The sequence below is a fragment of the Molossus molossus genome, unplaced genomic scaffold, assembly GCF_014108415.1.
Source record: "Molossus molossus isolate mMolMol1 unplaced genomic scaffold, mMolMol1.p scaffold_m16_p_19, whole genome shotgun sequence".
Classification (NCBI taxonomy): domain Eukaryota; kingdom Metazoa; phylum Chordata; class Mammalia; order Chiroptera; family Molossidae; genus Molossus; species Molossus molossus.
In genome coordinates, this window is record NW_023425354.1 from 25,890,697 (window position 1) to 25,903,365 (window position 12,669).

At 54.2% G+C, this 12,669-nt stretch overlaps 1 protein-coding gene across 3 annotated transcripts in view; it reads right to left on the reverse strand.

Annotated features, from left to right (window-relative positions):
- Positions 1-3,743, reverse strand: part of ITGA3 (integrin subunit alpha 3) — a 30,497-nt gene extending 26,754 nt beyond the window's left edge. Inside the window, exons 1-2 of one of the 3 annotated variants that reach the window (XM_036269348.1) lie at positions 3,233-3,289; positions 2,633-2,827 (exon numbers count right to left, since the gene is read on the reverse strand). Coding sequence is in view for 1 of the 3 variants with exons in the window: in XM_036269347.1 (XP_036125240.1) it covers positions 3,233-3,438 (206 nt within the window). In the remaining 2 variants the exon portion in view is untranslated. Of the gene's footprint in view, positions 1-2,632; positions 2,828-3,232 lie in introns of all 3 variants that reach the window. The other 2 variants (XM_036269349.1, XM_036269347.1) reach the window with 2 other exon arrangements.
- Between the last annotated feature and the right edge of the window lie 8,926 nt (positions 3,744-12,669).

Here is a 12,669-nt window from a genome sequence, read left to right on the forward strand (position 1 = left end):
CCTTGAAGGCTACCAGGTGGCTGCTCTGCCCAGGGAAACACATTTTAGGAGAGCATGGCAGGTAAGCCTGGTTCCTGCCTCCCTCAGGTATGACCTCATCTTCCAGGAGTCCCAGCCACCCCCGGCTTCCCAGAAACCCTCATTGCCAGGAAACAGCAGAAGGGGGAGAGGGCCCCAGCGGTATCTCCCATAGCCCACAGGTCAGGCCAGACGAGGATACCTGGATTCCCAGGAGGGAATGAATAGCAGGTCCTGCGGGCTGGGGAGTGAGTGGCCATTTCCCTGAGGGATTCTCCCTCTGTCTCCCTAGGGGTCCTCATGCAACTCACCAAGAAGCCCAAAGCGACTTGGTCCTCTGCCCTACTCACACTTCACATCCAGAGACTGAGAAATTGGGTCCTAGATTAGGGTAAGCCTCTGATGTTGTGGGCAGGGAACCCCAGTCCAGAGATGGAAGTGATGGGGAACAAAGAGGGTCGGTCCACACCTGGGTTTTTAACTATTTCTGGAATGAGGCCTTATTTGAGAATTTGATGAAAGCTATGCTCCAGAACAATGTACAAACACATGAGATTTTATATATACTTTCAGGGGTCCCTGCACCTCTGGAAAATCTTCTATGAACCCCAGGCTAACAGTTTGTTCCGGACCATGAACCTGTCTCCTTTTCCAAAGGGACTTTGAGGCTAGCAGAATATAAGACTGTGACTTGAATTGCTGGTTCCCCTGAGCTGTGCACTCAGGCAGCTGTTCACATCTGGCTACACAGCTGGCTGCAGCTAAGCCCAGCTGGGCCAGTAGGCTCTCCCAAAGGACCAAGAAGCAGAATTCAGTGAGATGAGGAGATGAGCCAAGATCTAGAACCACCCCTGGGAAAGTCTGTCTAGAACTACCTGCCTCACTGAGGTTCATTCGTTTGAGAACATCTGGGCTCTTGTCAAGCCTAATGCCATCTGTAGCTGCCCAGGAAGAAAAGTAGAACTCTGCTGAGCCATCTTGGGTGAAACCCATGGATAGTGAGGGTGTATCCAGGTCCTGGCTTCGGTACAAGAGCCCTCAGCTGCACGTTGGCATATACAGAGCATTTTACACACATGATCTCGTCAAAGCCCCATTATCACCCCATTAAGAAGGTGTGTTGTAGCCCTGGCCGGTTTGGCTCAGCAGTTGGAGCGTCGGCCTGCGGTCCAGAGACACCCAGGTTTGGTTCCCGCTAAGGGCGTGTACCTCGGTTGCAGTTTGTCCCTGGCCCTGGTTGATCGTGCGGGTGGCAGCCACTTGATGTGTCCCTTTCACATCAATGTTTCTCTCTCTCTCTCTCTCTCTCCCTCCCACTCTATCTGAACAAAAAGTGGAACAATGTCCTCAGGTAAGGATTAAAAAAAAAAAAAGGGGGGGGGTGTTGTTCCCCTTCTACTGACATGTGAGAAAATTAAGGCTCAGGTATTAGTAACAGATCCGAGACTGGACATTGGCAATGGAACGCTGAAGCTTCTTCTCTCTCCACAATGCCAAGTGGCCTCTTACAGGGCCACAGAGGCAGGAAGGAGCATATAGATCCAGGCCCAACCCCTCTTTAGGGGAAACTGGCCCAGAGATCTTGCTCAAGGTCACATAGCAAAGTGTGTGTGGGGGTGTGTGTGATGGTGCAGAACCCTTTATTGACTCCAGCTTTCCATTATTTCCTCTTGCTTTTCTGATCTTCTCTTTACACTATGTTGCCTTAGCATGGATAATCTTTTTTTGGACAGGGGCAGAAAGAGAACCAATTTAGAAACTTGTGTTGATCACTTAGAGTTTCCAAAAGATGGAAGATTGGCCAAGGCCAGAACACAGCTGCTGGGGCCGAGTTGGGAAGGGTGTGGTGACCCTAGCTTCTTCAGAAGCCAGATATGAATTGAGGCCAAGTTCAAATAGGTAGACTGGGCTGGGGCTGGGCCGGCAGCGCAGGAGTCGAGTTTGGACTTTGGGCATTCCAAGCTTCCTCAAGTTTCTGCAGGCTTCAGCCAGAGTTGGAAGAGGTTTCAACACACCCTTTTTGTGACCCTGTCCTCTTGCTCAGTGGGGTCAGGCACCAGGTAGGGGCAGATGTCTGGTAGGTCACCCAGCTCACAGTAACGGGGCCTGCCTGACCTGTCCTAACCACCTTCCCTGCTGGGGCAGCCTCACCTCCCCCACCTGTCTGCTTTCTGAACTGCTGACCTCAAGAGTCCATGGCATAGCAACATCTGAAACCTACACATGCCCCTCAGGGCATGAGTGTGAATGGTGAGGGGGTGGAGTGGGCACATAAGTGGCTGGATGCAATCTCCTTCTCCTCTCTCCCCTGTGCCTAGCTCTTCCCCCCACCCCCCCACCCCTTCTTGCAGCTGTTGGGTAAGAAGAACAGAAGAAAGCGAAAAACACGATTTCCCTCTTGAAACCAAACAAACACACTCAGGGTTGAAGATTCAACATGAATCTGTGGAATGCGGGAAAGATGTCTGGTGGGAGGGTGTCACTGCTGGGTTAGGGGTGGAGGGAGGCTAAGACCAAGCAGGATTTGGGACAGACCCTCCTCTCTTTTCTATTCCCCCACCCTCAAGAGATCAGAGGGAGCCCCTGGACAGCTCCAAATACCCAGACTCCTCACCTCACCCTTCAATCGCCAAGAGGTTGAGAACCCCTCCAGTCTGGCTCTGCAGAGGGTGTGGCTGGCGTGGCCGCAGACTAAATGCGAGGTGTAAAGGGAGAGGGCTTAAATGCCTTTGCCTATAGGTTCTTCCCAGGATACGGGTAAGGGAGATCCATTAGGTGCTTATCTTGCAGTTTCCCCGAGCTCCCATCCCTAGTGAATAAGAGGCACGCGGTATAATAGGTGCTCAATTCACAGAACAGAAGGAGGCTCAGGAAAGCGGGACCCCAATGCTGCTCTCTAGAGAGGTTTAAAGGGCTGAGGGGCTGCGTCTGGACAGGTTCTGGCTGGGTTAGCACTTGCCAATGATTACCGCCCCCCAACCCCCATCCCTTCACTTCCCGCCAAACCTCAGCAGCAGAGGGCTGCCCAGATCCCCACCCCCTTAATCCTCGCTCACAGTAGCGGGCGGCCTGCGGGCCCTGACTCCGACTCAGCTTCTGATCCGCACCCTGCTCGCGCTCGCGCTCGCGCGCTCTCTCTCTCTCTCTCTCTCTCTCTCTCTCTCTCTCTCTCTCTCTCTCTCTCCCCTACCCCGCCCCCGCCAGCCTCACTCACAGGTAGCGCTGCTGCCGCTCCGTCTGCCGATGGAGGGCGACCGAGTAGCCGAAGAGGCTGCCCGGGTTCCCGGCCTCCTTCACCACCAGGAATCGGGTGTCCAGGTTGAAGGCGGAGGCGACGCGACTGCCAGCGGCCACCATCAAGGCGAGCGCGCAGAGCACAGGGTGCAGGACTGGGGTGGCGCGGCGGGGGCTGGGGCCCATGGATGCGAGCGGGAGCGGCAGTGCGTGAGGGCGTGGAGCTGGGAGTGAGGACCTGTTCACCTGCTCTCCGCACCGCCGGTGAGCCCCGCAGCGCCGATCAGTTTCTGGCCGCCCAGCCCCGGTAGGCTTTACGTCCGCTCAAGGTCTGCGCTCTCAAATTCCCCTCCGAGGTCCGCTGGTCTGTTCTCCCGCCAGCCCTGTCCGGTCACCGCACCCCTGCCCGGGACACCCTGCCCCACAGCTCGTCCCGGCCGCGCCCCCTTGGCGCACGGTCGACTTCGATCCCGGCTTCGTGACGGATCTGGGCAGGCAGACCGGTAGACCGCAAGAAGGACGGGAGGGAGGGGTGCCGCTGCGCGCCCCGCCTTCCCACGCCCAGCTCCGCACCTCCCCACCTTGCGCGCCCAGCCGCGGCTCCGCTCTCCTTCCGGGGAAAGAGAAAAGATCCCGGCGCCGCCACCGCCTCTTAAAGGGGCAGCACCGCCCCTCCCTCCTCATCCTCCCCGAAACGGTTCCGCCCTCTCCCCCAAACACCTGTCGAGAGCCCCCAAAGGTTTGGATTTCCCCTCCCTTCCCGTTGCTTCTCCCGAGAAGCGTCGCCTTTTGAGCCAGACGATTGGACGGGCGGGGCCTGGGGTGGGATTTGTCGGGACAGTTTGCTGCCGCAGCTACTGCTGCTGCGGAGGCCGTTCCAGGCGCGGCCACCTCTGCTGGCCCGGCTGGAGCGCCCGGCGATCTGAGCTCCGCGCGCCGCCAGCGGGAACGCTCGAGTCGTCTCGCTGTGCTGTGAGTCCCCGAGGGGCGGCTGGCGGTCTCTGGGCGTTCTTCCTCGCAGGCAGCCTCTTCGCTACTCTCGTCGAGATTTTTTTTTCTTTTTCCCCACCCGCCCCATCCACCCTGAGCCCAGCTGGGAATGGTCCCTTAGCAAAGCTAGACAGATATTTAATAGTAGTAAATAACCAAGCATCCCTAGTAATTAGCAACAAAGATAGCTTTTCCTCCAACGGGCTGCGCCTTCTGGTATTCATCGATGTGGAAATGATTCCCTTCTATGAGTGCCCTGCGTGGCTAGGGAGCAGGTCCAGACTGCACCCATTTCTCACCCACCCCTGCCTTCAGGGGCTAGCCCAGCAGAATCCCAAAGTCCCCCTTCTCCCACCCAGGCTCAGACTGAGTGTTGGAGAAGAGGCTGGGATGCCAGACGCGACAGGTATGCAGTGCGAGGTGCCAGTTGGAGTTAAGTGGGCGGGACCTAAAAGTTATCCGCAGAAGAATCAGCTGAAAGGGAACTTCAAGAGATCACTATGTACTTTCTTGAGTCTAACTCAGATTTCTCTTTGCAGCACAAAGACTCATTTCCCCTGGGCATTCTTTTTACTAAAGCTAAAGGAGCTTTCTTATTTTGCTCCAGGAGTTCAGCCCTTCAAGTTCCTTTTAGTACTCCTCCTTTCTCTGCGAGTTTAGAATAATAAGAAAACTACCACGTGGAAGTTCTTCTGCAGCCAGAACTATGCTAAGTGCTTTACAAATATTATTCAATTAAATCCTCACAACAACTGATGAGGTGTTATCTTAATTTTAGGATGAGAAAACTGAGATTCAGGGAGGTTGAGCAATTTGGTGAAGGCTACACATCTCGGGGTTTAATCCTGTGTTATCTGACCGCAGAGCCTTTCTTGACCACTTAAGCTAATAATTAACATTTCTGTAATACTCAGGGCAGATCTCATTTTGGTGAGGCCTGCAGCTTGTACAATTTGGAGCCCTCTTTAAGGACAAGAATAAAGAATTAGGAGTACAAAATTAGATTCAGAGCCTGGGAAGGGCTCGAGTCGAACTTTACAACTGATGAATAATTTCACATGCAGACTACTTTAATTCTCCTGGCATCACTGTGAGGTCAGGATTATCATCCTCATCTGATTTGCCAGGGAACCTGGATGTCCAAGACTCATGGGAGGCAGTTAGGACTGGAAGCCACTGACCACAGCTGTGTCTTTAAGAGACAAACTCCAGGCAGATGTTGGTCAGACAGCCAGATATGACTAAATAAATCAGCTGTGATAACAGTGTTCTCTGTAGTTTCGTGGAGAGGACACTTGTCCCTGTCTGCCCTTAGGACAGCATTTGTTCCCAGAGCCACCCAGCCTCTCTCTGTGGTCCACCTGCAGACCAGAGCCTCCAGGGGTTAGGAGATATTGGAGGTCAAGAAACAGGAAGCTGACTCAGCTGGAAGTCAAACCATTATCTTGCTTTCCTTCTAGCTGCCTACTGGGTCCTCCACTTTGTTCCAGGAGAAGGGGAGGCAGCCAGGGCCAGGAGCTCAGGGGCCAGGGTGGACACTCATTGTGGGCAGGGGTCCTGCCTGAAACAGCCTTGGGAGTCCTGTGATGACACAGAAGGGCTCCATGCCAAGCGTTATCTCTTTGGCCATCCCCAACAGGAATGACCAGCATGTCCGATCCCAGGGCTGGGAGCAGGAAAGGGATGACGGATAGTTTTTCCACTCCAGGGGAGTGTCCAGAGGGAATGTGGGAGCCGGAGCAGGGGTGCCTGGTAGGGGGAGGGCCTACGTTAAGGAATGTGGGGGAGTATCAGATAGATCTGGGGGAGATAGGATGGTGAAGGAGACTTAGAGAATGAAAGGGCCTCTGGGCTGGGGAGTTCATGCCAAAAATCCAAAATGCTCTGGTTTCACTGACATCATCCACAGCCTCATCTCATCCCTCAGTTGACTTCATCAAGTCAACTCTTCCCTATGGAGAAGGGACTCACCTAGAAATGTAGGCACAGAGAGAGAAAAACAAAGGCACACAAATAACGTGTATGAAGAGTCTGGGCTGTTTTTTGGTTTTTTTTTTATCCTCACCTGAGGACATTTCTCCATTTTTTTTGTTCAGATAGAGTGGGAGAGAGAGAGAGGAAGAGAGAGAGAGAGAAACATCGATGTGAAAGGAACACATCAAGTGGCCGCCACCCGCACAACCCAACTAGGGCCTGGGACAAACTGCAACCGAGGTACACGTCCGTAGAGGGAACAGAACATGGGTCCCTCTGGACCGCAGGCTGACGCTCTAACCGCTGAGCAAAACCAGCCAGGACCCAGTTTGTTTATGTATGTATGTATGTATGTATGTTTATGTATTCCTTTATTGATTTTAGAGAGAGAGGAAGTGAGAGGGAGCGAGAGATAGAAACATCGATGAGAGAGAGCATTGATTGACTGCCTCCTGCATGCCCCGCACTGGGGCTCGGGCCCACAACCTGGGCATGTGTCCTGACCAGGAATCGAACCAGCGACCTCTTGATGCATGGGTCGACGCTCAACCACTGAGCCACACCGGCCGGGCTGGGTCCAGTTTTTGATGTTTGACTTCTGACAGCTTTTAAGCCATCACTTCTCCCTCTTCCCCTCGTGCCCCACTCCTGGACAAGCCGATGAGAAAGCCTGGGTGCTGTGCTCCCTCCTTTGACGTCCGTGGGAGGTTGGAACCATGCAAACACTTCCCACACAAATGCTCCCACTGACCTCTCTCCCTAACCACAATAAAAATCCTGGGACAATCTCCTTTCTTGGCTCTCTCAAGCCATAGGAGACCTGCCTGAGAGGCCAGCCCGGCCCTCCTCCCCCAGAGACCTCAATTTTGTAAACAAAACTTGTCATACCCTCTTGGTATGTGTGTATTGTCATCGGGCTTGACATTGAACCAAATCTTGGATGGGGTCCATTACCTGCACAGGTAACCATGACAACATGCAGCTGTAGATTCTGCTGTAGAGTCAGGGAGACGTCCTGAAGAAGGAGTATCTGGGCAAGGGAGAAGGAAAGGAGTAGCAAGAGGGAGCCTCCAGAGTGGAGAAAACAGAAGAGTTGGGGCCTTGTTAGGGGTGAAGTTTTCCCAGTTGCAACAATGACATCAAAATTCTGTAAAGGCAACTTTGTTTATTCAGTGTTTTCTGTGTTCACACCAGCCTTCCTCTGCCTGCTTCCCCCACACACCCCATCTTGCTCTCCCCTTGTCTGCTTGTCTCTAGACTCCCGGACCACACCACTTGCTCACTCACTCTTCACAGGACAGTAAGGGTGTGGACACGATGTACACAGGCAGGTAGTGGACGGATAGTGATGGAGTGGAACTGTGGTGCCATTGGGGTTGCATGCCAACTACCTCCACCCTCTCACCTTGGGCAAGTCACTTCCTCCTCTGGGCCTTGATTTCCCCATCTGTGAAAGGAAAGGGCTGGAGAAATGTTTTCTTTATTCCTCTATTGGTATCCTTCGTGTCCCAAGGCTCCTAATATTTGTTGAACTAAGTGGACCAAATAACTGCTATTGAACTAAGACTCAGGTCTCTAGTTCTGACTTGAATTGAAAATGCAAATAACTGGGGAGAGAGGGAGGAGCTGTGAAGCTTGAATGGGTTTATCAGATTTCCTTTCTCCAGTGACCCAGATACAGGCCTGGGGTGGGTGGGGCAACTTCCTGAGCTGAGAATCTGTCAGCCTCAAACCTTCGCTGACAACCTACTACGTACTGGCATGAGCTGGGAACCCCCAGGGACGTCAGAGATGAACCCTGTTGCAGAGGCTAAGGTTTTATCCTGGCCTCACATTCTGAAAGCGCTCAGATTTAAACAGGCTAAACCCACATTACATTGTATTTTAGGGCTGGTACTTGTGGGGCAATGGGCAGTGTTAGAAGGAACATTTTGACTACAGCATGAAATTGGCATTGCCAAGAGAGACTGAGCCAGCAGGAAGGGGCTGCTGTAATAATGTGGGCAAGGGCTGAGGGGCAGAGGAGGGAGAGGGTGTGAGTGAGAAGACCCAGCTCATAGATTTGACTTGGACTTCAGTGACCCCCAGAGGGGCCTGCACACCAGTACTACCCCTCCCATCTCACCCCCCCAACCCTCTCCATGGTCCCCTCACTACCATCCATGGCCTGGCCTTGCTGCACATGCCCAATCTGGGCAGGTGGGGGGCTACATCTATGCACCCTACTCCTACTAACTCCCTAGAGACTCTCCTGGGGTGGAGGATCACGTGTGGTTATCAGTGGGATGCTCCTACATGTATGTTGATTGGAACATGTTTCTGTGCACATGGTCCCTTCTGCATTCACACGTGTTTGCTATGTGACTGTGCATCTCTGTATGTTTCATGTAATTTGAATGCTGAAAGGGAGCTGATATATGCTGAGCACCTGCTGTGGTCCTGGCCCTTTATATATCCCATATTCCAAAGCCCTTTGAGGTAGAGACGACTCCCACCTTAACAGCTGAAAGTACTGAGGTGCCCATGGTGCAAGAGGTGTGAGGATCTCTACCAGGTGCCCCCACACCCTCCTTACCCCAATTCTCTTGGTTGTCTTCTATTCTTCCAGGACACCACAGCTTCGAAGTCACATTTTCTGAGTGGAGTCACCTCTTGGAGGAATCCTGTTCTTGGATTATCAGGGCCCCTTCCAGCTCCCCAACCTGGCTTTGGCCCCCTCCGTCTCATGGAAAGCTTTTCTCTGGCACCAGCTTCCTCTGATGGGCAAACCCAATCAATCACTGTTTTTGGTTCTTTGACCCTGACCTTCAGAGGACAGCAGCAATGACCCTACTGATGCCCTCTGTATTTAAACTCTGCTGCACCCTCTCCTGGCCCTCCTTCCTGACTGCTCCTTCCCAGCCTACCCAGCCCCTTGCGAGACTCCCCTGCCCAGCCTGGGCTTCTGTTCACGGTCCTCATCCCTCAGTCTCTCAGACCGCCCCGTGAGCGGTTGCTTTCTCTGACCTGCTGACAACACTCGCCCAAGCTCCTCCAGGCTCCAACCTTGATGTTCAACTCTCCCAGCCCCTTGGCTGGCCACCATGGGCCCTCAGACTCTGAGCGTCCAGAACAGGCTCCGCGTCTCCTCCTTGTCCCCACAGCCTACTCTCTTGTAACAACCTCTGTCTCAGCGCCTTGTCTCCAGCAGGATTCCACAAACACACCTTGTCCACTTGGAAAATAGCCGCTTGTTCTTCAAAATCGTTCATGGGCTTTCACTTTCCTGCCTCACCGGGGACCCTGTGTCACTGCACTGCCCCGCCCTTGCATGTAGTCCGCCTGGAATCTTCCAAGCCTTGCAGTGGGCTTACAGTGTGAGTACAGGCTTGCAGAGCTGTGACCTTGGTCAAGTCCCTTCACCTCTCATAGCTTCAGTTTCCTCACTGTAAATTGGACATAAAGATACTAGACTCAGAGATGTGTTGAAAAAGAGTAGAATGGAGACCCCGTAGCTCTGCTCATTGTTGATTATACTTGTATTTCCAGCACCCATGACAGTCCCTGACACATAGTAGGTCTTCAACCACTGTGCCTCCAGCTGAATTCAGTTGGGCACATACTCTTTATGGCCCTAAAAAGGGAACCCAGTGGAGCTGGGAGGCCAGCTCTGTCTTATAAATAGCCTCTTGCTCCTGTCCCCTCCCCCACTGCGGGATCCTGTTGGGACAAATGTCTTGGCTCAGTGGGCTGAAAAGGAAAGTCAGAATTCTAAGGCATGAATCGCTGTGCCCACTGACTCACTTCCTCCTCCCCGCCCGCTCCGGACGGGCCAGGACCCTGAGTAACACAGGTTGTACCTTCCGCCCAGCCTTCGCCCCTCATCCTGGTATCCCCCACCCCCTCACTATGGACCTCACCTCTGAGTGACCAGCAGAAGCAGAGTGGAGCCAGTTACTGCTGATTTGAAACCTGCTTTTGAGCTGAGGAGTAGCTTACAGGGCAGACGGGGAGGCACCAGCCTGCTCTCTGATGGGCAAGGCAGTGCCCCTTCTGGAATTTGATCTGGAGGGCAGTAGCAGATCCCTGGCTCCTTTCCTGCCGGGATCACAGAAATTCTCATGGTTGGTCAACCCTCCAAAGCTTAAGGCCTCCTCTCTAGAAGGTTCCTATTAAAAAGCATGCAGCCCTACCTGGTAGGGTAACATGTGGCCTCCCTGGGCGGGGTGGGGAGAAGATTACAGCATCACCCACAGAAACCAGGGCCCTGGGGTATGAATGACTCAGGCAGCTGTAGAGGTGAGGACAGGGAAGAGAAGGCTGCTGAAGGAAGAGCAGGGACAAAGAATGAGTTGGTAGAGGGGGGCGGGGTGGCAGGGGTTCCAGACCGGCCTCTGGCACCGCCCTCTCCAGTTAACTGTTAGCGTGATGGCGCAATGATGGTGCAAAGATGAAGATTTCACTTTCCTGCAGAACAAACCCTCAGGGTCTTGGCCGTTTCCCTCTGGGGTTCCCCTTCCCCACCTTGTCCTGGACATCAGGGGTTCCTCTGAGGGAAGAAGTCAGATGGGCTTGGGCGATGCTGGGCCTCCCCTTTGTGGCAGAACTGCTCTGGGCAGCCGAGGACAGGCAGGGGGAGGGCGCAGCCCGCCTCCGTGGGGGGGGTGGAGGGGGGCAGCCAGATACATTGAGGGCACGAGGGGGCAGTGAGATGCCAGGGCAGCAGGGCAGTAATCACAGCACAGCTAGCTGTACAGGACACGCTCAGGAAAGCACTAGGGCCAGGAGTTCGGGCTTCAGCTTGCAGGCCTTGGAACTGAGGGAGCTGATGGGTTCACACCCAAGAGTGAGCTGGTTATCCAAGATAACCTTTGCGGATTCAAAAGCTTTCTCTGGTCGGGAGGCAAGAGACCCATCTGGGGACTGACTCAGGAATAGAAATGAGGAGTGAGGTCTGCCTGTTATAGAGATGCAGATGGACTTGCGAGGTATTTGGGTGAGGGTGGGGGTGAGGATAGGAGCTGGTGGCTGTGGGATGCAGGGGACAGGTCAGCATCAAGGTCAGCCAGTGAGTCTGGGGACCTCTAGGAGCTCCAGGGTGAAGGTACAGGTCTGGCTGATACTGCTTGAGGCCCCAAGACAAGGGTGGAGGTAGATAGAGAAACCAGAGCCCGGGAGGAACCCCAAGGTAGTATACCCCAAACCCACCAGCAGAGGGAAGTTCCAAGATGCTTTCCCTAGGAGCAGCCTTGGCTTTGATGATGACCAGGACACGCCAGCCTGGCTCTCCGAGATCAAGCTGGGCCTACAACAGCTCACCCAAGATAGTCCCCTGGGGCCCCAGCTCCCACAGGCCACTCACCACCTGAACCTGGGCTTTAACCACTAAGCTCTGCCCTCCTTCTCTCCCTCCCTCCCTCCTTCCCTCCCCCTCCCTCCCCCTTCTTTTCTCCCCCCTTCCTTCCTCCCCCCTTCCTTCCTCCCCCCTTCCTTCCTCTCCCCTTCCTTCCTTCCTCTCCCCTTCCTTCCTCCCCTCCTCCCTCCCCTCCTCCCTTCCTTCCTTCCTTCCTTCCTTCCTTCCTCCCTCCCTCCCTCCCTCCCTCCCTCCCTCCCTCCCTTCCTTCCTTCCTTCCTTCCTTCCTTCCTTCCTTCCTTCCTACCCCACTGTTGCCCTAGCTTTCTTCGTGACCTCAGGTACAACCCCAGGGGCCCCACTCCATTCACCCCATGCCTACCCTCCTCTCTGCAGCCACAGATGCATTGAGAAGACCTCACGGCCCTGTATACCCACCCTCAATGCCAGTGTGCAAATATGGCTTGGGCCCTGACCCCACCCCAATGTCTCTAAGTCACTTCTGTCATCTCTGAGCCTCAGTTTCTGTATTTATGAAGCAGCGATGATGGTGCCCAACTCTGAGAACATTGGAAGGTTAACTGAGATCACACAAGGGGCATTAGGCACCAAGCTGCACACTGCCCTTCCCTCTCTTCCCTGAGACAATCATCACCTGGCCCCAGGAGACCCTCCTACTTCCTTCTGCTCTGACCCCACCCAGAACCCAACCTTGGATGCCTTGGCCAGGTCCTTAGCCCAGGGCTCGAGGTTCTCCGTGACTGCCTGCTTACCTTCGGCCCTTGACCTCCACACGCCCATCCTCCCCATACAGCCATTGGGTGGGCCATCATCCCCCCAAATGCCTGCTGGCCCGTTTCTCCAGGTCTTTGCCTGCAAGCAACACTCCAGCTTCCTCCTGCCCATTGACAGCTCCCCTTCCTTCAAAGCCAACTGACCACCATCTTCCCCAGCTCCCTGGGTCTCGAACGCGTGCTTTCTGCTCCAGCATAACCCTGTTTCTCCCTCTGATGGAGCATTTGTCACTCTTGGCCAGATGTCACTTATTAGTTCTACAACGTCGCTTAAGCTCTCAGTGCCTCAGTTTTTCTACCTGTAAAATTGAGTTAAAAATTGTACCC